Genomic DNA, 22,291 nt, shown 5'->3' on the forward strand with positions numbered 1-22,291 from the left:
AGCCGGGGTTTGGAATTTCCTGTCTGCTGTCTGTGTCACTGAAGGCTTCATGTCACATTCTCAGCATCTCCTGTGAGCAGTCAATTCATAATGTTTGCACTGTGCTAGGTCAGAATATCCAAAATCCAGACCTTCAGTAATACCACCAAATACTTGCTGTCCATTCTAGTGACTTATTAATTAATTAGTTAACTAATTAGTTAATTTCATGGAAATAAGCATTATTATTATTATTATTATTATTATTATTACATGGAACGTAACCTATGAGCCCAACCTGCAAATTATCAAGCTGGATACAGAGAGCACACGAACAAACACAAATTATATAATACTCCCTTCTCATGTGTAACCATTCTTGATAATCATTTTAACCATCATATTTTATTCTAATCATTTTTAAAAATTGCAGTTGATACAGGCACACCGCACTTTGTGTTGCTTTGCAGATCCTGGGTTGTTTACAAGTTGAAGGTTTGTGGCAACCCCACCCAAGCAAGTCTATTGGTGCCATTTTTGCAGCAGCATTTTCTCACTTCATGTCTTTGTGTCACATTTTGGTAATTCTCTCAATATTGTAGACTTTTTCATTTTTATTATGTTTGTTATGGTCATCTGTGATCAGTGATCCTTGAGGTTACTGCTGTAATTGTGGGGGGCAGGGTCACAAACCTCACCCATATGACAGTGAACTTAATCGATAGATGTTGTGTGCGTGCTGACTGCTCCACCAACCGGCCACCTCCCCATCGCTCCCTCTCCTCGGGCCTCCCTATTCTCTGAGACCCAATATTGAAATTAGGCCAATTAGTAACCCTACAATGGCCCCTAAGTGTTCAAGGGGAAGGAAGAGTCGCATGTCTCTCACTTTAAATGGCTGAGCTTAGTGAGGAAGGCATGTCAAAAGAAGCCAAGATAGGCTGAAAGCTTGGCTTCTTGCACCAAAGAGGCAAGCTGTGAATGCAAAGGAAAGTTCTTGAAGGAAATTACAAGTGCTACTCTAGTGGACACACAAATGATAAGGAAGTGAAACAGCCTGATTGCTGATACGGAGAAGATGTGAGTGGTCTGGATAGAAGATCAAACCAGCCACAACATTCTCTTAAGCCAAAGCTCAATCCAGAGTAAGGCCCTAACTCTCTTCAATTCTGTGAAGGCTGAGGCAGGTGAGGAAACTGCCAAAGAAAAGTTTGAAGCTAGCAGAGGTTGGTTCATGAGGCTTAAGGAAAGATGCCATGTCTCCATAACATCAAAGTGCAAGGCGAAGCAGCAAGTGCTGATGTAGAAGCCGCAGTAAGTTAACCAGAAAATCTAGCTAAGATAATTAATGAAGGTGGCTACACTAAACAACAGGTATTCAATGTAGAGAAACAGCCTTCTGTGAGAAGAAGATGCCATCTAGGACTTTCATAGCTAGAGAGGAGAAGTCAATGCCTGGCTTCAAAGCTTCAAAGGACAGGCTGACTCTCTTGTCAGGGGCTAAAACAGCTGGTGACTTTCAGTTGAAGCCAGTGCTCATTTACCATTCTGAAAATCCTAGGGCCCTTGAGAATTATGCTAAATCTACTCTGCCTGTGCTCTATAAATGGAACAAAGCCTGAATGATAGCACATTTGTTTACAGCATGGTTTACTGAATGTTTTAAGTCCACTGGTGAGACTTACTGCTCAGAAAAAAAGATTCCTTTCAACATATTACTGCTCACTGACAATGTACCTGGTCACCCAAGAGCTCTGATGGAGATGAACAGCAGGATTCATGTTGTTTTCAGGCCTGCTAACACCCATCCATTCTGCCCATGGATCAAGGAGTAATTTCAACTTTCAAGAAGTTGAAAGAAGTATTATTATTATTTTATTATTTAAGAAGTACATTTCATAAAGCTATAGCTGCCATAGACAGTGATTCCTCTGATGGGTAACGTCAATTGAAAACAATCTGGAAAGATTCACCATTCTAGATGCCATTAAGAACATCTGTGGTTCCTGGGAAGAGGTCAAAAAATCAACATTAACAGGAGTTTGGAAGAAGTTTCTTCCAAAACTGTTTATAAAATTCTCCTGTTCTGGGGAGAATCAGTGAGCACCCAAAGGATAAGACGAAGATGCACCAAGAAAAACCAACCCAGTATATCTCCTGCAAAAATAAATATCCTGTTACACTGAAAAAATAAGGCATTTGTTCTCAGGTGCTGGACAGCTGGCAGTTCCACACAGTGACCCTTGAAAAGAGAGAACATCACAAGTTAAGTACCACCTGGGCACAGTGGAACTCAAACATAGTGCATGGTCCTGCTGCACTGAGAAGCAAAAATAAGGATGTAGGGCTTCTGAATCAGCTAGAATCTGGGCAACAAGGCACCAGAGAGTCATAACACGAAGGAGGTGGCAGAGGGGGAGTCAGAAGATTTGGGGTGTTGGGCCCCTCCCTGGCTGAATGTAGAATACCCATGCACAGGGAAATACTATCAGTGCCCACCCAGGGAAGGCTGCTGAGGGGTAGGAGCAAACGAAGATGCTAGAGGTCAAGCAGTGGTGATGAAATTGCATTTCCCCTTTGCCCGGAATGGGGAAGATTTAACCCCCCTGGACATGGCAGCTGAAACCCCAGAAAGGCTACACCTTTGTCACTGAGACCACATTAAACCTGTCTTAACAGAGTCCAAAACCAAGCTTTGAAAACATCTGCAGAGACAAGAGAGTTTGGGGCTGATTCCTCTAAGTTACAGAGTTTAGTAAACAACTTAGATTTTCCAAAAACCCACCTCAACAAAGCTTAAAACTTCCTGATGTTAAGGTGCTTAAATAACTGAACTGCCTGTTGCACAAAAAACAGCTCTTTAGAGGAAGATAATATAATCCATAGTCCCTACCTTAGGTTACAATGTCCAGTATGCAATCAAAAATTACTAGTGATGCAAAGAAACAAGACAAAGTGATATAAAGCTAAGAAAAACTCAGTCAGTAGAAATAGACCCCACATGATGTTGTGTTTAGCCGACAAAGACCTTAACACAATAGTTATCGATACCTTCAAGGCCTTGAGGAAAATATGGTTTTAATGGTTGAACAGATAGGAACTCTCAGTAAAGAAATTGAGATTTCAAAAATGAAAAAAATGATAATTGTAGAACTGAAAGTGCAATAACTAGAATTTTAAGAAAAGAAAAAAATCTACCGGATAGGCTTCATATGAATTAAAGATGGCAGAAGGCCTGGCGGTAAACTTGGAGACACACCAACAGAAATCTGCCCATCTGAAGAACAGGAAAAAGACTGAAAAACAAGGGAGCACCAGTGACCTGTGGCATAACTCAAGTGGACCAAGGCTATGTGTACTTGGAGTCTAGAAGGAAAATGGGAACGAAGACAAAGCTGGATGAATACAAAGAAAACTATATGTCAGCAGATCCCAGTCAAACTGTTGAAAGTCAAAGAAGACAAAATCTAAGTAGAAGCCAGATTTTTAAAAAAGACATATTATTTACATAGGAACAGAAAAATGAATATCTATTAGAATTCTATATCCAGGGGAAAATATTCTTCAAAAGTGAGGGGATACAAACATTTTAAAAGAAATTTAAGCTGAGAGAAAATATCACCAGCAGACCTGCACTACCCGAGATACTAAAAGATGCTCTTCAGGCTGAAAGGACAAGACACCAGATGGAGACTTACACATACAGGAAGAAGTAAAGAGCAGCATAAATGGTAAATAAGTGAGTGTGTGTATAAAATATCTATTTTCCTTATCATAATTTCCTTTAAATATAAATACTTCAGAGGACAAAATGGTAAGATGGTAAAATGGAGTTGATAATGTATGTTGAAGTAAAAGATGCAGCAAGAATAGCACAAAGGATGGGGTCAGGTAAATTGAATTATTCTGCTGTAAAGTTCTTATATTTGTGACATGAGGTGTAGGAACAGTGATGTGTCAGATGGGAAGTTTGCAGTGATACAATATAATAAATAAGCATTGATAAATTAAGAATATGTATTATGATTCCTACAACTAATGAGAAGATAAAAGAGAATAATGAAAAAAGATTGATCAACCCCTTAAAAAGAGTATGTTCAACAGAGCAGAAAAATCAAGAGGAACAAATAACAAATAGGAATTAAATAATAATTAAACCTAGTGACATAAGAATTACAATAAATGTAAATGGACTAAATGTTCCAATTAAAAGATACAAGTTGTCAGACTGGATTTGATAAAAAGAAAGGCCCAACTCTATGCTTTCTACTGAAATTATAATTTAAATGTAAAGATGCAAATAAGTGGTGATTAAAAGAGTGGAGAACATATATTTTATAAACAGAAACAGAATAATTGTGGCTACATTAATATCTGACAAAGTAGTCTTTAAGGCAATGAGTGTACAAGAAACAAAGAGGAATGTTCCATTATGATTAAAAGACCAATTCATCAGGAAAATGTAATAATCCTGTATGTAGTTTGCACTTAGTAACAGAGCTTCCAAATATAAGAACCAAACCTGGCAGAAATGGCAGAAACAGACAAACTCACAGTCGTAGTTGGAGATTTTAATAATCTTTGCTCAGAAGTTGATAGGACAAGTAGACAAAACATCAGTAAGGAGATAGAGGATGTAACCAACCTTATGAGTCAACTAACTGACTCACAGCATACTGTGTCCAAAGTCTGTAGAATCAACGTTCCTTTCAAGTGAACATGGAACATTCATCAAGATGGATCACATGCAAGGCTATGAAAGACTGTTCAGGGCAACAAAGGCTTATAGAAAACTCAAGTATTCTGTAATTGGTGAATCCTATCAAAGAAATAATATGTCAATTTCACAGACACTTTCAGAAAATAGAAGATTTGATGCATTCCAGCTAACTCTATGAGGCCAGAATAATTTTACGAGAATCTTTCAAAGGTGTTACATGTAAAGAATATTACAGGGCTTCCCTGGTGGTGCAGTGGTTGAGAATCTGCCTGCCAATGCAGGAGACACGGGTTCTAGCCCTGGTCTGGGAAGATCCCACATGCCACGGAGCAGCTGGGCCCGTGAGCCACAATTACTGAGCCTGCACGTCTGGAGCCTGTGCTCCGCAACAAGAGAGGCCGCGATAGTGAGAGGCCCACGCACCGCGATGAAGAGTGGCCCCCGCTTGCCACAAGTAGAGAAAGCCCTCGCACAGAAACGAAGACCCAACACAGCCATAAATAAATAAATTTTAAAAATAATCTGTTAAAAAAAAAAATGTTACAGACCAATGACCCTCATAAATGTAGATGCAAAAATCTTCAAATATATGAACAAATCAAAGGAAGAATAATGTGTCATGAGCAAATGAGGTTTATCCGAGGAATGCAAGCGTGGCACCCAAATTTAACTGACAACACAGCACTTTTATTTATATTGTTCTTAAACTGGGAATGATTCAGATCTCCTTCAACAGGTGAATGGATAAAGACATGCTGGCACATGCAGACAGTAGACTACTACTCAGTGATGAAAATGAATAATCTGCTGAAATACGCAGTAACGAGGATCCTCTCACAGACCTCCTGCCGAGAGAAGGAAGCCTCACACACAAGTATGTCCTGTATGATTCTAGGCATAGAAGTCCTAGAAGACTCAAAGTAATCTATAGTGACAGAAGTCAGATCAGTGGCTGCCTTGTGCAGGAGGGGAGATGCCTATACACAGGCGCAGGGAACTTTTCTTGGTGGCTGGGGTGGAATTATTCTGCATTATAATCTAGGGCTTGGTTGCGTGAGGTGGATACATTTGTCAAAACTCATCAAACTGTGCACCTAAATCAGTACGTGTCATTATATGTAATTGACGCCTCAGTATAGTTCAGTTAAAAATAGAAGAATAAAGTGGAAAGTCCTCAACCATTCAAAGTAGAAATAAGGTGGCAATACCTAAAAAGTTGGCTTCAAATCTCCTAGTTAAACATCAAGTATTGAACATTGAACATTTTTCATGAAAAAGATGACTTAAAGATGTATCCCAGCACCCAAGGAATGAGACAGGTGAGGAGTGGAGGATGCACAGGTAGAGCATTTGAGAACAAGGAGGTCCGCCCTCACTAGTTTGCCGCTCGTATCCGTGACTTCAGGGAAAGCATGATCGTGGCTGCAATGCAGCATCCTTGGTGGACACGCACTCCTTCAGAATCTTCTGTGGTGCGTAGCCCTCTGCAGGCAGTGAGTTCCACGGGGAGCGTCCCGTCACACTAGGGATCCCAAAAAACAGGTGAGATGCTGTCCCACGAGGTAGAACCTCCACTGAGCCATCTCAACTCAGAATCTCCAGCTCAAAGAAACTAAGGTGTCCTAGGGTAAACGGTTCTGTGAGTTGATGGGTCACATATAAATGTTTTAGAACCAGGACGGCCTTCTTTTCCTCACTCCTCTGACACTTTTGACTGCATCATACATCAAATGGAAGGAAACACGTCTTGTCCCTCCTCCTCTAAAATCGATGTCTTGGGTGGTGGGTAGCAGTAGATGGTGTCATAAGACCTGAGTTCCCTGGGCTGTGCCACACGATCAGGAGAGCTGACAGGTACAACCCACGGCGTTTCAGTTCAGCTGGGGGGAACACACCTCGTGATTTCTGCAAGCTCTAAAGCTGATGTACCATTTTGGGCTGAAATTAGAATCATGATGTTCTGCTTCCTGCGGGTGATGAGCTCCCCTCAGATGGGGACTTGCACACAGAGGGGAAGCCTGCCCAGCCCTTGAGCGGCCCCAGCCTTGACCACAGGTTCTGGAAGGTCTGTCCGGGCACAACTTTACTGGTGTCCCATTAGGAGCGGGAGCTCCGGGCTCCCGCAGTGCTGGGGCTCCCAGTCTGTTTTCCCCCACACCCCAGGGCTTGCAGCTACAGAGGGCAGGCAGCTTGTGTCCTGCAGCCCACGGCAGGAGTCCAGGGATGGAGCAAGCTTGGAGGGGACCCCAGCCAGGCTCCTCCTCCTTTCCCAGGCATCCCCTGAACCCACCATGAAGGAGGCCATGTGAGCATCACAGAAAACCCCACTGATCTATGGAGACCTGGTGTCCTCCTTCAGCCTCATGGTTCTCAGGATTATACAAAGTATTTTTCCAGAGGAAACACTGGTCAAATCTGACATGAAACTCTGGGCTTGTCAGTGGCCCTTGAGGTAGAAGCTTTCCAAAGCAGAGGGAACAAAAGGCTTCCTTTAAAAAGTTATAGTCTGTTGCTAAAATGTGCCCAATAGGTTATGAAATGCAACCTGATTTTATAAAGGAAAAAATTATTTTTCTTAGTGGGGAATCACTTTTTATCCTACATTTTGAAAAGTAAATTTAAAATGATTTTATTTAATAACCATATTCTTGTGCTCATTTAAATATTGCTCATTATATACGGAATCCATTATGACATTTTACGCGGTGATTTTGCAGGATTATTCTCATAACTCTGTTGATGCCTGTTGTCGCTTACAAGTTTGAATCAGTGAGAGCAGCAAACCGCATTCAAAGAAAATGCACAAAAACATTACTCCTGATGAACTCTGATACCTTAAATGGAGTGTTGTGAATGCAAATAACAGTGATAAAACTCAGTGAAAACTGATAACTGAAGACATGCCACAATGTATAATAAATTATAGCGAATTCTTACACAGGCAGCAGCAGTGCATGTAGGCAAACGGGTATCTCAGTAAAGCCAGTATGAAATCCATAGTAAAGTAATAAACCTGTAGGCCTTCCAATGCTGTGTCATGTGTACACCAAAAGCAGATATTCTACCGAACACTAGAACATAATGCAAAAAGACGACAGTAAATGAACATTAATAAAATCTAGTTTAATCTTCTAATGTTACAGTACCTTTGCTTTTGAGCTATTGGCTGTGGAATTAATAAATTTAAATAAGAATGTTATGAGGACAACCCAAACCCAGCCTCTGGTTGCTTGGAATCCAGGCATTGGCAGGGCTGCTCCTTCCAAAGGCTCCAGAGGAGGGTCCTTCCTGCCCCCTCCCGCTCTTCGTAGCCCCCCCACCCCCCGGCATCCTGGTCGTTCGGCCATGTGGCTTCCGTCTCCGCCTCTGTCTTTACAACGCCCTTCTCCCTCCTGTCTGGGTTCCCCTGTATCCCTCTGGTAAGGATAGTTGCATTTAGGGCGCCCAAATAGTCCAGGTACATACCCTTAATTTAATCACACATGTGGGGACCCTTTGTCCAAATAAGGTACCAGGTCCCGGGATTAGGCCCCGATATGCTTTATCCGGGGGTGGCCGCTGTTCGGCCTGAGACGGTCAGACACTAGACTTGCTGGGAGTTTGGCCTGGAAGGAATCCTCACCATAAGAGCGGTTTCGGGTCTTGTTGGAGTCTGAGAGTGGAGGTGGGTCCACAGCATTCTGACACCGCGCGTCCCACGCAACCTTAGCCGTCCCAGTAAGACCCCGTTTCCAGCGCTCACCATCGCCGCCCTGCAGGCCCTGCCTTCCTCAGCGAGACCCTCCCCCATTCCCGACAACCCCGTCAGGACAGCACAGAGGTGGCCTCCCTGAGCTGGGGGCCTTTCCAGCGCTCCCAGGCAGATACAGCTTTGCCGTCCTAATTAGCGCGTCTGTTTGCCTGTGCCCCGGGGATTCGCACCTTGCTCTGGCCGCCCGCCCCTGAGCTGGAAGGTGCCGGGAAAACCTGCCCTTGTGGCTGGAAGCCACGGCTGCCGCGAGGATGCTTCCGTGTGAAGGAACCCGGCGTCCCGTGAGGTGTGGCCGCGCGGCCCGGGGCTGTCTTCTCCGCGGGGGCCGAGACGGGCCGCGTCCGACCCTGTGACTAACTGGGCACGTGCGGTGTTCTGTCTGGCCACGTGGCTTCATTCAGGCGTTGGAGCATCTTCCTCTTCCCTGCAGGCCCCGCCGAGGAGGGACCGGGCCACCCCCTCCCCACTGGCTCCCTCTCTGCTCACCTTGGACAGATGGTGGGGACTTGGCCATTGGTGAACAGGCAGGGTCTTGTGACCTAGGCACCCGTTAGCATGTCGTCAATATTGTTATGTATTAAACTCGCTCTGATTTGACCTTCCAGGTGGAGGTGGTCGTTCACAGCCTTCCTGCACTCAGAGCCTTCGTCGTGTCCCTCAGGTTCCTTCCAGTTTTAGGCTCTCTCCCCGTCCCCTTCCCTGGGACTTTTCTGTCTTTGGTGCAGTATGTTGTTTAAAAAACAGAGGAAGAAAATCGTGTACGTCGAAATAGAAGAGCACTTATTTCTTTCCAGAGCTTTGAGAAAATGATCACATGTGCTTTTGCAGCAGTTGAAATGTGTTTCATTTGGGTTTGGGGGACGTGATGTTTGGGCCTGTTGGGGCCTCCCCCTGTATTTGGTGCCTTCACCTGATTCTGTGACCATTGATTCTCGTCTGTTTTGCACAGGCTCCGTCCTCGCCTTCTTCGCCCGTCGCTCATGAACCAAAATATGAGAAGCGCTGGCTAGACGCCGTGTCACTCCCTCTGTCCATGGCTCGGGTCTCACGGTGCAGAGCTGGAGCAGAAAAAGTAAGGTGTGTGACCGTCATCTGGAGTGGGAAGCGCCAATAAACCCCGAAGTGCAGGTCCTTGTCTCCAGGTGGATTTAGCATTTGCAAAAGTAATCATAATCATAATAAAAGTCAAGCATCATAAGAAAACACTAATCAGAGCAAGAGCTGATTAGTCGTCAGGAGTGGTTCTGTCTAGTGGTGACTGTTTGTTCATTCTTCTGAGACATAGTCATTAGAAGAAGAAATCGTATTTTCAGTTTTAACTGTTAACAGAATTAGATTGGAAATAAGACTGTACTCTTATCCACGTTGCATACAATTACAGAAAAGTCATTTAAACCCCGTGGGCCTCATTTTCTTCATTAATAAAATGAGAAGGTTAGATTAGCACCAGTGTTCAATAAATGCTCGCTAGTTTCCGAGCCTGGTTAATGAAGTAATTTCAGAGTTTCATCTGTAAAGGTTGTGTGTCCATCACTGTTTTGTGGAATAAGGTTGCATTTTTCCCTCTAAGTTAATACAGTGTGTCATTTGTGGCCAGCTGTGCTGTCAGGTCACTGTGGAAAGGCTGAGAAGTAAGTAGGTGGTGAGTTTCCTTTCATTCTTAAGAAGGTGGGGAGAGAACTGTGTGAACAAAGGAAGAATGCTCGTTGTCTGGAAATTGAGTACTTTCTCGATGAGACACGTGTGCCCGTGGAGGCCATGAACACAAAGTGTCTGAAGAAGGCGCCCCTGGGTGGTCACACGCCCCCCCCCCCCTTTGCCCTGGGAAGTGCTGTCAAATCCTAACAGCAAACCAAAGGTTTCCATGTCGTTTTATGGAAACAAACATATCTTATTAGCTTTGCTGACTCTTTCAGGATTTTAATATGGGCAGGAAGGTGCAAAAAGTAAAATGAATGACTACAATTCTGCATTTCGTCCAGTGTGTCTGACTCACATCAGTATTAAAGTGCACGTTTAGCAGGGATGCTGTTCCCTTGCCTGCCCTGTAGCCCTCTGGTCCCACATTGAAGAGGAGGAAAGGGAGAGGAGGCCTGAGCGCTCGGCCTCAGACAGCCCGAGTTAGCCCTGCAGCTCTGTGCTCTCTCCCGAGGGACCCTCGCTCTGGGGCGTGCAAGGAGCAGGTTTAGACATTGCCAACTCGAAGTCAAACGCTTCTCAAAATCTAAATGCCAGAGCTCTGAACTGTCGCCTGGGGAGGACTCTCAGGCGACCCTCTGAGTGGATAAACAAGTGGGACGAGCACGTCAGCGGCCGGTGTCCTGGCTTCCTGTCGCCGTCCAGCTGCAGGACCAACATCTGTCACCAGCTGCTCTGCGTTTTCCTGTTTTTGAAAGTACAGTCATTCGGCCAATGATGGTTGAGGTTCCTTAGTTTTCCGAAAATGTTTCAAAAGATCCTCTAAAGAGTAGACACATATTTAAACCTAACATTTGAGATACGTATTGAAATGATAAAACTCAGTTGTAGTGAGTACGACAGTTCCCACGTCCCGTCGCCTCCGGGGCTGCAGGCTTGTGCTCTGCCGGGGGCCTCTCGCGCCTGTTCACTGTCAGGTGGACGTGTCAGCGGTTCCTGGGCACAGTGGGAACTAAGCTTTTACATCAGTTATACATCACTATTAATGAAGGTCGTATCATTGACTGCCCAGGACAGGAAAAGATGGTTCCATAAGAATTTGGGGGAGAGCATCTTGACATGAAACGAAAACAGGCGTAGAAACAGCATGATGCCCAGTGGCGGTAACAGCTGACTCCTTACAAAGTAGGGCTGCTCCTCGAGCGCTCACGTAGGAAAATAGACCACGTCGGCAGACACTGGGAAGTAGCCACGAGACATCACAGATTCCTCAGCAGAATCTCGTGCTTTTGGCTGTTAGGTAGTTATTAGCACATTTCTCTGACACTGTGAGGAGGGAAGCATGCTTCCTGGGGCGACTGCTGGCTGGGAAGAGGGCGGGAGTTTTCTGAGCAGGACCCTATCCGTTTTCTGTTGCTACGTAACCGGTTAGTGCAAATTTAGCTTCAAAAGCGCGAGTGTATCACCTCACAGTCTCCACGGGTCAGCTGGTGTGCGTGTGCTGGGGTCTCCAAGCCAATGCTGGGGTATGACCGGGCTGCACTCTCGCCTGAAGCCGGGCCCCTCCCCAGGGTTCTCGCTGGCTGTTGGCAGAATTCAGGCCCTCGGGTCTGTAAGGCTGGGTTCCCCATCTCCGTGCTGGCTGTCACCCACGTTCCAGGCCTCATGTCCCCTCATCTGTAAGGCAGCAACAGATGACCTCTTGTGCCTGGAATCTGACTTCCTGTCTTTGACCTTCAGACCCAGATGTGAAGGGCGTGAGACCACGTCGGGCCACCTGGATAATCTTCCTGATTTAGAGCCAGGCGATTTCAGATCTTAACTACTTTTGCAGAATCCCGCCTGGCAACACCTAGCTTTGTGTCTGACAGAGTAACTGGGTGCAGCTGCCTGTGCCCCCGAGGCTGTGATCTGAGCCTAAGTGCAGGGCGTGCTCAGACCCATCTTAGGAATCTGTCCTTTGAAGACGCACTGAGCCTTGGTCTGCGGTTGGCTGTGCTTTCACATCCCCATGACGAGTCCAGTTAGGGTCCCAGACCTGGGCTGAGCAAGGTGCCCGCCTTAGTATGTGTATTTTAGGAAGCTGAGGGGGAGGGACCATCCTTAAGAACAAGAGAAATGTGTGCTTGCCAGACAGTCAGTCCAGCCACGAGGGAGCTTTTACGAGGCAGCCTCAGACCAGACGATCTAAAGCCTGGGGCTCTGGACTTGGGCGAGAGGAGGGGAGGCGGCTGGTGTGGAGGAAAGAACAGGGTTTGGAGGGAACCATCTCTAATCCCGCATTGCCTCTGGGCCTCTTGGGGCCGCGTGACCTGCACTCGGGGAGCCCCTTCCTGATAGCCAAGCGGGCAGGAGATGATGTGAATTCTCCACTGCTTCCTAAGATGGTTTATGGAGAAAGCGTAAAATAACACTAGGTTTAAGGGAGCTTTTAAACCCCTTTAGAAGTGTGCTGACAGGTGTGGGGCTACAGTCATTGTTAACTGTTTGTGGGCTGAGGAATATGCCTGAACAGGAGGAAGGAAACTCAGGTTTGAGGGATCACTGCCGAGTCGGCGGGCGCACCGCGCTGGTGAATTCTTTACACGAGGCGCTGCTTTTTCTGGTTCTGCTCAGATGAGCCCTTCCCAGGGCTCTTGTTTTATGTTGGCCTGAAAAAGGGTAAGGAGTCACTTATCTCATTCCTTTTTCCAAAGGGACGGAAGGAAACTAAAGCTTTAGTTCTATTTGTCCCACATCTTTCGTATTTGTGAAAAGAACAGTGAAATGACGTCTTTTCGCTGACAGTAATACCCCGTTTTGCTTTGTAGGAGGTCCCCTTATTTCAGAGTAAAGAGCATGGAAGGGACCAGATGGGCTTTACAGCAGCCATGCTGGAGACATATTGCAGATAAGCACATTTTCAAGAGTGATACTACAAGTCAAAATTATCCTGCTAAATACTCTGATCTGTTTTGCAAAGGATGGTTTCATGTTTGGATCCTTGTGCCAAAACCCCCTCTCCTGAGGATTAACCAAGATGGCGGAGTAGAAGGACGTGCTCTCACTCCCTCTTGCGAGAGCACCAGAATCACAACTGGCTGCTGGACAATCATCGACAGGAAGACACTGGACTTCACCAAGGAGGATACCCCACGTCCAAGGACAGAGGAGAAGCCACAGTGAGACGGTAGGAGGGGCGCAATCATAGTAAAATCAAATCCCAAAACTGCTGGGTGGGTGACTCACAGACTGGCGAGCACTTATACCACAGAAGTCCACCCACTGGAGTGAAGGTTCTGAGCCCCACGTCAGGCTTCCCAACCTGGGGGTCCGTCAATGGGAGGAGGAATTCATAGAGAATCAGACTTTGAAGCCTAGTGGGAATTGATTGCAGGACTTCGACAGGACTGGGGGAAACAGAGACCCCACTCTTGGAGGGTGCACACAAAATAGTGTGTGCATCGGGACCCAGGGGAAGGAGCAGTGACCCTGGGGGAGACTGAACCAAACATACCTGCTGGTGTTGGGGGATCTCCTGCAGAGGCGGGGGCTGGCTCTGTTTCACCGTGGGGACAAGGACACTGGCAGCGGAGGTTCTGGGAAGTACTCCTTGGCGTGAGCCCTCCCAGAGTCTGCCATTAGCCTCACCAAAGAGCCCGGGTAGGCTCCAGTGTTGGGTTGCCTCAGGCAAAACAACCAACAGGGAGGGAACCCAGCCCCACCCATCAACAGTCAAGTGGATTAAAGTTTTACGGAGCTCTGACCGCCACAGCAACAGTCAGCTCTATCCACCTCCAGAGCCTCCCATCAAGCCTGTTAGATAGCCTCAACCACCAGAGGGCAGATATCAGAAGCAAGAAAAACTACAGTCCTGCAGCCTGTGGAACAGAAACCACATTTACAGAAAGATAGACAAGATGAAAAGGCAGAGGGCTATATACCAGATGAAGGAACAAGAAAAAACCCCAGAAAAACAACTAAATGAAGTGGAGATAGGCAACCTTCCAGAAAAAGAATTCAGAATAATGATAGTGAAGATGATCCAGGACCTTGGAATAAGAATGGAGGCAAAGATTGAGAAGATGCAAGAAATGATTAACAAAGACCTAGAAGAATTAAAGAACAAACAAACAGAGATGAACAATACAATAACTGAAATGAAAACTACACTAGAAAGAATCAATAGTAGAATAACTGAGGCAGAATAACGGATAAGTGACCTGGAAGACAGAATGGTGGAATTCACTGCTGCGGAACAGACTAAAGAAAAAAGAATGAAAAGAAATGAAGACAGCCTAAGAGACCTCTGGGACAACATTAAACGCAACAACATTCGCATTATAGGGGTCCCAGAAGGAGAAGAGAGAGAGAAAGGACCCAAGAAAATATTTGAAGAGATTATAGTCAAAAACTTCCCTAACATGGGAAAGGAAATAGCCACCCAAGTCCAGGAAGCGCAGAGAGTCCCATACAGGATAAACCCAAGGAGAAGCACGCCGAGACACATAGTAATCAAAGTGGCAAAAATTAAAGACAAAGAACAATTATTGAAAGCAGTAAGGGAAAAAACGACAAATAACATACAAGGGAACTCCCATAAGGTTAACAGCTGATTTCTCAGCAGAAACTCTACAAGCCAGAAGGGAGTGGCATGATATACTTAAAGTGATGAAAGGGAAGAACCTACAACCAAGATTACTCTACCCGGCAAGGATCTCATTCAGATTTGATGGAGAAATCAAAAGCTTTACAGACAAGCAAAAGCTAAGAGAATTCAGCACCACCAAACCAGCTCTACAACAAATGTTAAAGGAACTTCTCTAAGTGGGAAACACAAGAGAAGAAAAGGACCTACAAAAACAAACCCAAAACAATTAAGAAAATGGTCATAGGAACATACATATCGATAATTACCTTCAACGTGAATGGATTAAATGCTCCAGCCAAAAGACACAGGCTTGCTGAATGGATACAAAAACAAGACCCATATATATGCTGTCTACAAGAGACCCACTTTAGACCTAGGGACACATACAGACTGAAAGTGAGGGGATGGAAAAAGATATTCCATGCAAATGGAAATCAAAAGAAAGCTGGAGTAGCTATACTCATATCAGATAAAATAGACTTTAAAATAAAGAATGTTACAAGAGACAAGGAAGGACACTACATAATGATCAAGGGATCAATCCAAGAAGAAGATATAACAATTATAAATATATATGCACCCAACATAGGAGCACCTCAATACATAAGGCAACTGCTAACAGCTATAAAAGAGGAAATTGACAGTAACACAATAATAGTGGGGGACTTTAACACCTCACTTACACCAATGGACAGATCATCCAAAATGAAAATAAATAAGGAAACAGAAGCTTTAAATGACACAATAGACCAGATAGATTTCATTGATATTTATAGGACATTCCATCCAAAAACAGCAGATTACACGTTCTTCTCAAGTGCGCACGGAACATTCTCCAGGATAGATTACATCTTGGGTCACAAATCAAGCCTCAGTAAATTTAAGAAAATTGAAATCATATCAAGCATCTTTTCTGACCACAACGCTATGAGATTAGAAATGAATTACAGGGGAAAAAATGTAAAAAACACAAACACATGGAGGCTAAACAATACGTTACTAAATAACCAAGAGATCACTGAAGAAATCAAAGAGGAAATCAAAAAATACCTAGAGACAAATGACAATGAAAACACGACGACCCAAAACCTATGGGATGCAGCAAAAGCAGTTCTAAGAGGGAAGTTTATAGCTATACAAGCCTACCTATAGAAACAAGAAAAATCTCAAGTAAACAATCTAACCTTACACCTAAAGAAACTAGAGAAAGAAGAACAAACAAAACCCAAAGTTAGCAGAAGGAAAGAAATCATAAAGATCAGAGCGGAAATAAATGAAATAGAAACAAAGAAAACAATAGCAAAGATCAATAAAACTAAAAGCTGGTTCTTTGAGAAGATAAACAAAATTGATAAGCCATTAGCCAGACTCATCAAGAAAAAGAGGGAGAGGACTCAAATCAATAAAATCAGAAATGAAAAAGGAGAAGTTACAACAGACACCGCAGAAATACAAAGCATCCTAAGAGACTACTACAAGCAACTTTATGCCAATAAAATGGACAACCTGGAAGAAATGGACAAATTCTTAGAAAGGTATAACCTTCCAAGACTGAACCAGGAAGAAGCAGAAAATATGAACAGACCAATCACAAGTAATGAAATTGAAACTGTGATTAAAAATCTTCCAACAAACAAAAGTACAGGACCAGATGGCTTCACAGGTGAATTCTATCAAACATTTAGAGAAGAGCTAACACCTATCCTTCTCAAACTCTTCCAAAAAATTGCAGAGGAAGGAACACTCCCAAACTCATTCTGTGAGGCCACCATCACCCTGATACCAAAACTAGACAAAGACACTACAAAAAAAGAAAATTACAGACCAATATCACTGATGAATATAGATGCAAAAATCCTCAACAAAATACTAGCAAACAGAATCCAACAACACATTAAAAAGATCATACACCACGATCAAGTGGGATTTATCCCAGGGATGCAAGGATTCTTCAATATACGCAAATCAATCAATGTGATACACCATATTAACAAATTGAAGAATAAAAACCATATGATCATCTCAATAGATGCAGAAAAAGCTTTTGACAAAATTCAACACCCATTTATGATAAAAACTCTCCAGAAAGTGGGCATAGAGGGAACCTACCTCAACATAATAAAGGCCATATATGACAAACCCACAGCAAACATCATTCTCAACGGTGAAAAACTGAAAGCATTTCCTCTAAGATCAGGAACGAGACAAGGATGTCCACTCTCACCACTATTATTCAACATAGTTCTGGAAGTCCTAGCCACGGCAATCAGAGAAGAAAAAGAAATAAAAGGAATACAAATTGGAAAAGAAGAAGTAAAACTGTCACTGTTTGCAGATGACATGATACTATACATAGAGAATCCTAAAACTGCCACCAGAAAACTGCTAGAGCTAATTAATGAATATGGTAAAGTTGCAGGATACAAAATTAACGCACAGAAATCTCTTGCATTCCTATACACTAATGATGAAAAATCTGAAAGAGAAATTATGGAAACACTCCCATTTACCATTGCAACAAAAAGAATAAAATACCTAGGAATAAACCTACCTAGGGAGACAAAAGACCTGTATGCAGAAAACTATAAGACACTGATGAAAGAAATTAAAGATGATACCAACAGATGGAGAGATATACCATGTTCTTGGATTGGAAGAATCAACATTGTGAAAATGACTATACTACCCAAAGCAATCTACAGATTCAATGCAATCCCTATCAAATTACCAATGGCATTTTTTACGGAGCTAGAACAAATCATCTTAAAATTTGTATGGAGACACAAAAGACCCCGAATAGCCAAAGCAGTCTTGAGGGAAAAAAACGGAGCTGGAGGAATCAGGCTCCCTGACTTCAGACTATACTACAAAGCTACAGTAATCAAGACAATATGGTACTGGCACAAAAACAGAAACATAGATCAATGGAACAAGATAGAAAGCCCAGAGATAAACCCACGCACCTATGGTCAACTAATCTATGACAAAGGAGGCAAAGATATACAATGGAGAAAAGACAGTCTCTTCAATAAGTGGTGCTGGGAAAACTGGACAGCTACATGTAAAAGAATGAAATTAGAATACTCCCTAACACCATACACAAAAATAAACTCAAAATGGATTTGAGACCTAAATGTAAGACCGGACACTATAAAACTCTTAGAGGAAAACATAGGAAGAACACTCTTTGACATAAATCACAGCAAGATCTTTTTTGATCCACCTCCTAGAGTAATGGAAATAAAAACAAAAATAAACAAATGGGACCTAATGAAACTTCAAAGCTTTTGCACAGCAAAGGAAACCATAAACAAGACGAAAAGACAACCCTCAGAATGGGAGAAAATATTTGCAAACGAATCAACGGACAAAGGATTAATCTCCAAAATATATAAACAGCTCATTCAGCTCAATATTAAAGAAACAAACTCCCCAATCCAAAAATGGGCAGAAGACCTAAATAGACATTTCTCCAAAGAAGACATACAGATGGCCACGAAGCACATGAAAAGATGCTCAACATCGCTAACTATTAGAGAAATGCAAATCAAAACTACAATGAGGTATCACCTCACACCAGTTAGAATGGGCATCATCAGAAAATCTACAAACAACAAATGCTGGAGAGGGTGTGGAGAAAAGGGAACCCTCTTGCACTGTTGGTGGGAATGTAAATTGATACAGCCACTATGGAGAACAATATGGAGGTTCCTTAAAAAACTAAAAATAGAATTACCATATGACCCAGCAATCCCACTACTGGGCATATACCCAGAGAAAACCATAATTCAAAAAGACACATGCACCCGAATGTTCATTGCAGCACTATTTACAATAGCCAGGTCATGGAAGCAACCTAAATGCCCATCAACAGACGAATGGATAAAGAAGTTGTGGTACATATATACAATGGAATATTACTCAGCCATAAAAAGGAACGAAATTGAGTCATTTGTTGAGACGTGGATGGATCTAGAGACTGTCATACAGAGTGAAGTAAGTCAGAAAGAGAAAAACAAATATCGTATATTAATGCATGTATGTGGAACCTAGAAAAATGTTACAGATGAGCCGGTTTGCAGGGCAGAAGTTGAGACACAGATGTAGAGAACAGACATATGGACACCAAGGGGGGAAAACTGCGGTGGGGTGGGGATGGTGGTATGCTGAATTGGGCGATTGGGATTGACATGTATACACTGATGTGTATAAAATTGATGACTAACAAGAACCTGCAGTATAAACAAACAAACAAAACAACTAAAAAAAAAAAAAAAAGAATAAGCAGATTCTGGGATTAAAGATATTCAATATGGTGTTATCCAATAAACCCAATGCAAAGAATTGTAAAAAAAAAAACAAAAAAAAAACCCTCTCCTGTAGCTGGGAAATCCTCAAAGTGCAGCTCTGTTGATGCCGGGGGTCGAGCAGAGCAGGGGAGACAGAATCCCAGGGCCGTGGGCGTCTCCACAAGAGGAGGGGCTTCTGTAGGGTGGGGTTCGTGCTGGGGGGGCCATAGCAGGGTCAGGAGCTCAGGGTCTGCTCTGCACTGGGGGCTCAGAGAGTGGACCCCTAGCATCATCGTTGAGTTTGACTTTATCCAGGAGGATGCAGGTTGGGGTTTCTGGGAGCAGGGCCGGGCCTGTCCTGGGGGAGCACCGTCGTCAGGGTGGGATGTGGGAGGGTCTTGGTGGCCGGACATCCTTTGTGTTTCCGTCTGCTCGGGCAGGATTTCGAGCCCTTTTCTGTCTTGTTCCTGGAGTTCAGGGAGAGCCCTCGCCTGCTGTGGGCGGGCTCGGAACTGTTTATGTTCAGCAGAAGAATCCCACAGCCGGTCTGGGAGCTGTCGGGTGTCAGGCTGGAACGCAGCAGGACCCTGTGGTCCTTCCCCATCCCCCATGTCCTCCGCCTGCCTTTTGTCTGTAGAAAAACTTTAGTCAAAGAATAAGTTTAATCAGATAAGTGAGAAAATGCAGAAGCAAAGGAAAACAAACAGGACAAAATAGTAATAGTCTAGTCAGTAAGCAGAGTCAAGGACCTTTAGTTCCTCCTCAGGGGCTATAGATCATATTCTGAGCTGTATCCTGGGAGCCGTCTTGTAGACACTGAAACCCCGCCAGTGTCTGGTGGAAGAAGTGAACTACACGATGACCAGGCTGTAGCCGTGACATAAGCTGCCACAATTCGGAGACTTGGCCTCAAGGAAATGGGAACAAACCGACCCTGGAACCGAAGATTAACTGTACTTAAGACAATCAAGATGATGCTGGTCAGAGCACGGCAGCACCAATTTCAAGATGACTGTCAGAGCGGGCCATGCTGTTTCTGCAGGTAGCACTCCCTCCGTCTATAAAAGCTCTTGCCCCCTGACTGTCAGTGGGGAATGGGGGGAAGCCGGCCTTTGGACAGGAGTCCACCCTGCCCCCAGGTTGCCAGCATCCAAACTAAAGCAAACTTTCCTTTCCACTTTCCTGGCCTCCTTATTGGCTCTTGAGCAGCCAGCAGCCGGACCCCACTTTCAGTAGCAGGGCTGCTGTCTTTCTCAACTCACTGCGTCTTCAATTTTTTCTGAGATTTCCATCGTGGGGAGAGAAAGTTAGGGCGTGTGTGCTTACTGAGAGGGAATGATGCCCCTCTAGGAATGTTCCCCAAATGTCCGGCTCTGGCCGCGCCCTGCACACGGGGTGTGGACGGCCCGGGAGCACGAGGTGCGCCAGCTTCTCCGGGGCAGGAGCCGCCTGGTCAGCCGTGTCTGCAGAGTCGCGGGGAGGCCCGGCCTTGTGACAGGGTCGTGACGGGACCGTGGCTGGGGTGTCAGCCGGGCCGCGGCCGCTGCGGAGGGCAGCCTGGGGAGGAGGGCCTGCCGGGGCGGCCGTCCCACTGTGGGTGTGGACAGAGGACGCCACCCCCGGACGCCGGCAGAGAGAAGTGAGCCTTTCACTTCACCATGCGTTCTTGGTCCTTGATCACCGTCTTTAACCCTGGAGGCCAGCCTGCCTTCTCTGTGATCGTCTCCAAACCACGGGCCACGTGAGTCGCCCCCGTGCAGAAGTGCTGCCCTGGGACGGTGGCTTCTCACCACGGCCGGAAGGCACGGCGGGTCTGGACAGTCCCCGGCGGGAGCAGTGACCGTCTAGTTCGCTGGCCGGCCCTCTGGGGCCGGGGGCTGCCGGGGGGGGGGGCGCTGCTGACACGTGGAAGCCTCAGGGCCCCTCCCTCTGCGGCTCGTGGGAAGCGCTGCCCACTTGACCCCCGAGGACCGTTCTGTGACCTTCCCTGGTCTGTGCTGCTCAGGACTCGAGCTGGGTGACCCGCACGGCCGGGCTGCCTCCTGGTGCCGCCGGCGCAGAGCGGCTCTGAGTCGCCGTCTCTGGTGCAGATGGCAGGGCTCCTGCTCCTCTTCGCTGGGTCTCACACTTGTTCCCCGGCCACCCCGTTCCACACGTGCGGTATCGAGACTTATCCTGGGAGATGCTCCTTGTCTCCGCTGGATTCGCTGCCTCAGAAAACGTTGTTTCTCTCTCTTTCCCGGTGCATCAAATGGCAGTTTTTCAATGTAGCACCTGTTATCTTACCTCCGAGGATTATTCATCGTGACCGTGAGGGGATTAGAGCCCCAGCTACTGAGAGATGCCACAGAGGCTCAGCTCTCGGATGTTCGGGTCTTTTCTTCTTATCCGAGTAGGGTCGGTGTCATCACAAGTCTTCCCCTTGAAACGTTAAATTGATTTTCCTTTCCTTTGTGTATAGAAATTTAATAGGCTCTCAAAGTTTGAAATGACAATAAATAGGAGGGCGTTTTAAGGTGGGAGAATGGCGTCGCTGTAGACGAGAGGGGCCTCCTGTGGGCGCCCTGCGTTCCTGAGAGCACCTCCAGGGTTGGCTGTCGCCTCTCTCAGACCCTCCATCTCCACCAGCTGCTGAGGGATCACACGTCTCTGTCCTCATTTCACCAGCATCCCTATCATCACAGCAAAGCAAATGAGCTGAAGTGACAGAGTTTCCTGCTGCTGAGAGGAGAGGGCCTCAGTGACATCATTCTACCTGATCAAACTACCCCGGGCACAGGGAGCGGGCAGGCTGCTGCCTCTAGGAACATGTCCCATTGCTCCTTAGATACTGACCCCAGGCTTGGGGGTGTGCAGGGGAACCCTGCTTTTTATGAATTCGACCGACTTTCTAATTACTTTTGAGGTCAAACTCTCAAAAACTGACCTAGTTCCGTTTGCATTTCCATTCCTGCCTCTGCCTGGCAGGTGGTCCTGGGCATGCCATGTGACTCTTGACCCTTGACCCTTAACCCCATGCCTTGCCCCATCTGTCAGTCTGCTTCCCTCCTCTTCTGACAGCCAGCAGCCCCCTTCTCCTCGTGGCCCCCACTCTGTTCTTACCCCAAGACCACGGCTCCTCCCCCAGACTCAGGACCGGCGCTCCCCTGGGCTTCCTGGTGGAGCAGGTGCCATTGGGATTGTCAAGGATGCAGGATGCTTTCAGCTTCCTCCTCATCTTATACCCAGTCATGTCTAAGGGGGTAAAATACCGTCCTGGCTGAGTGATGTCCTGGCACGGAGAT

General features: G+C 45.5%; 1 protein-coding gene across 5 annotated transcripts in view; it reads left to right on the forward strand.

Annotated features, from left to right (window-relative positions):
- Positions 1–22,291, forward strand: part of SNTG2 (syntrophin gamma 2) — a 215,332-nt gene that overhangs the window by 133,660 nt on the left and 59,381 nt on the right. For all 5 annotated transcript variants that reach the window (XM_061211245.1, XM_061211246.1, XM_061211244.1 and 2 more), the window contains one exon: positions 9,400–9,527. In XM_061211245.1, the coding sequence (XP_061067228.1) occupies positions 9,400–9,527 (128 nt within the window). The remainder of the gene's footprint in view (positions 1–9,399; positions 9,528–22,291) is intronic.

This window comes from Eubalaena glacialis, chromosome 14 (genome assembly GCF_028564815.1).
Source record: "Eubalaena glacialis isolate mEubGla1 chromosome 14, mEubGla1.1.hap2.+ XY, whole genome shotgun sequence".
Lineage (NCBI taxonomy): Eukaryota > Metazoa > Chordata > Mammalia > Artiodactyla > Balaenidae > Eubalaena > Eubalaena glacialis.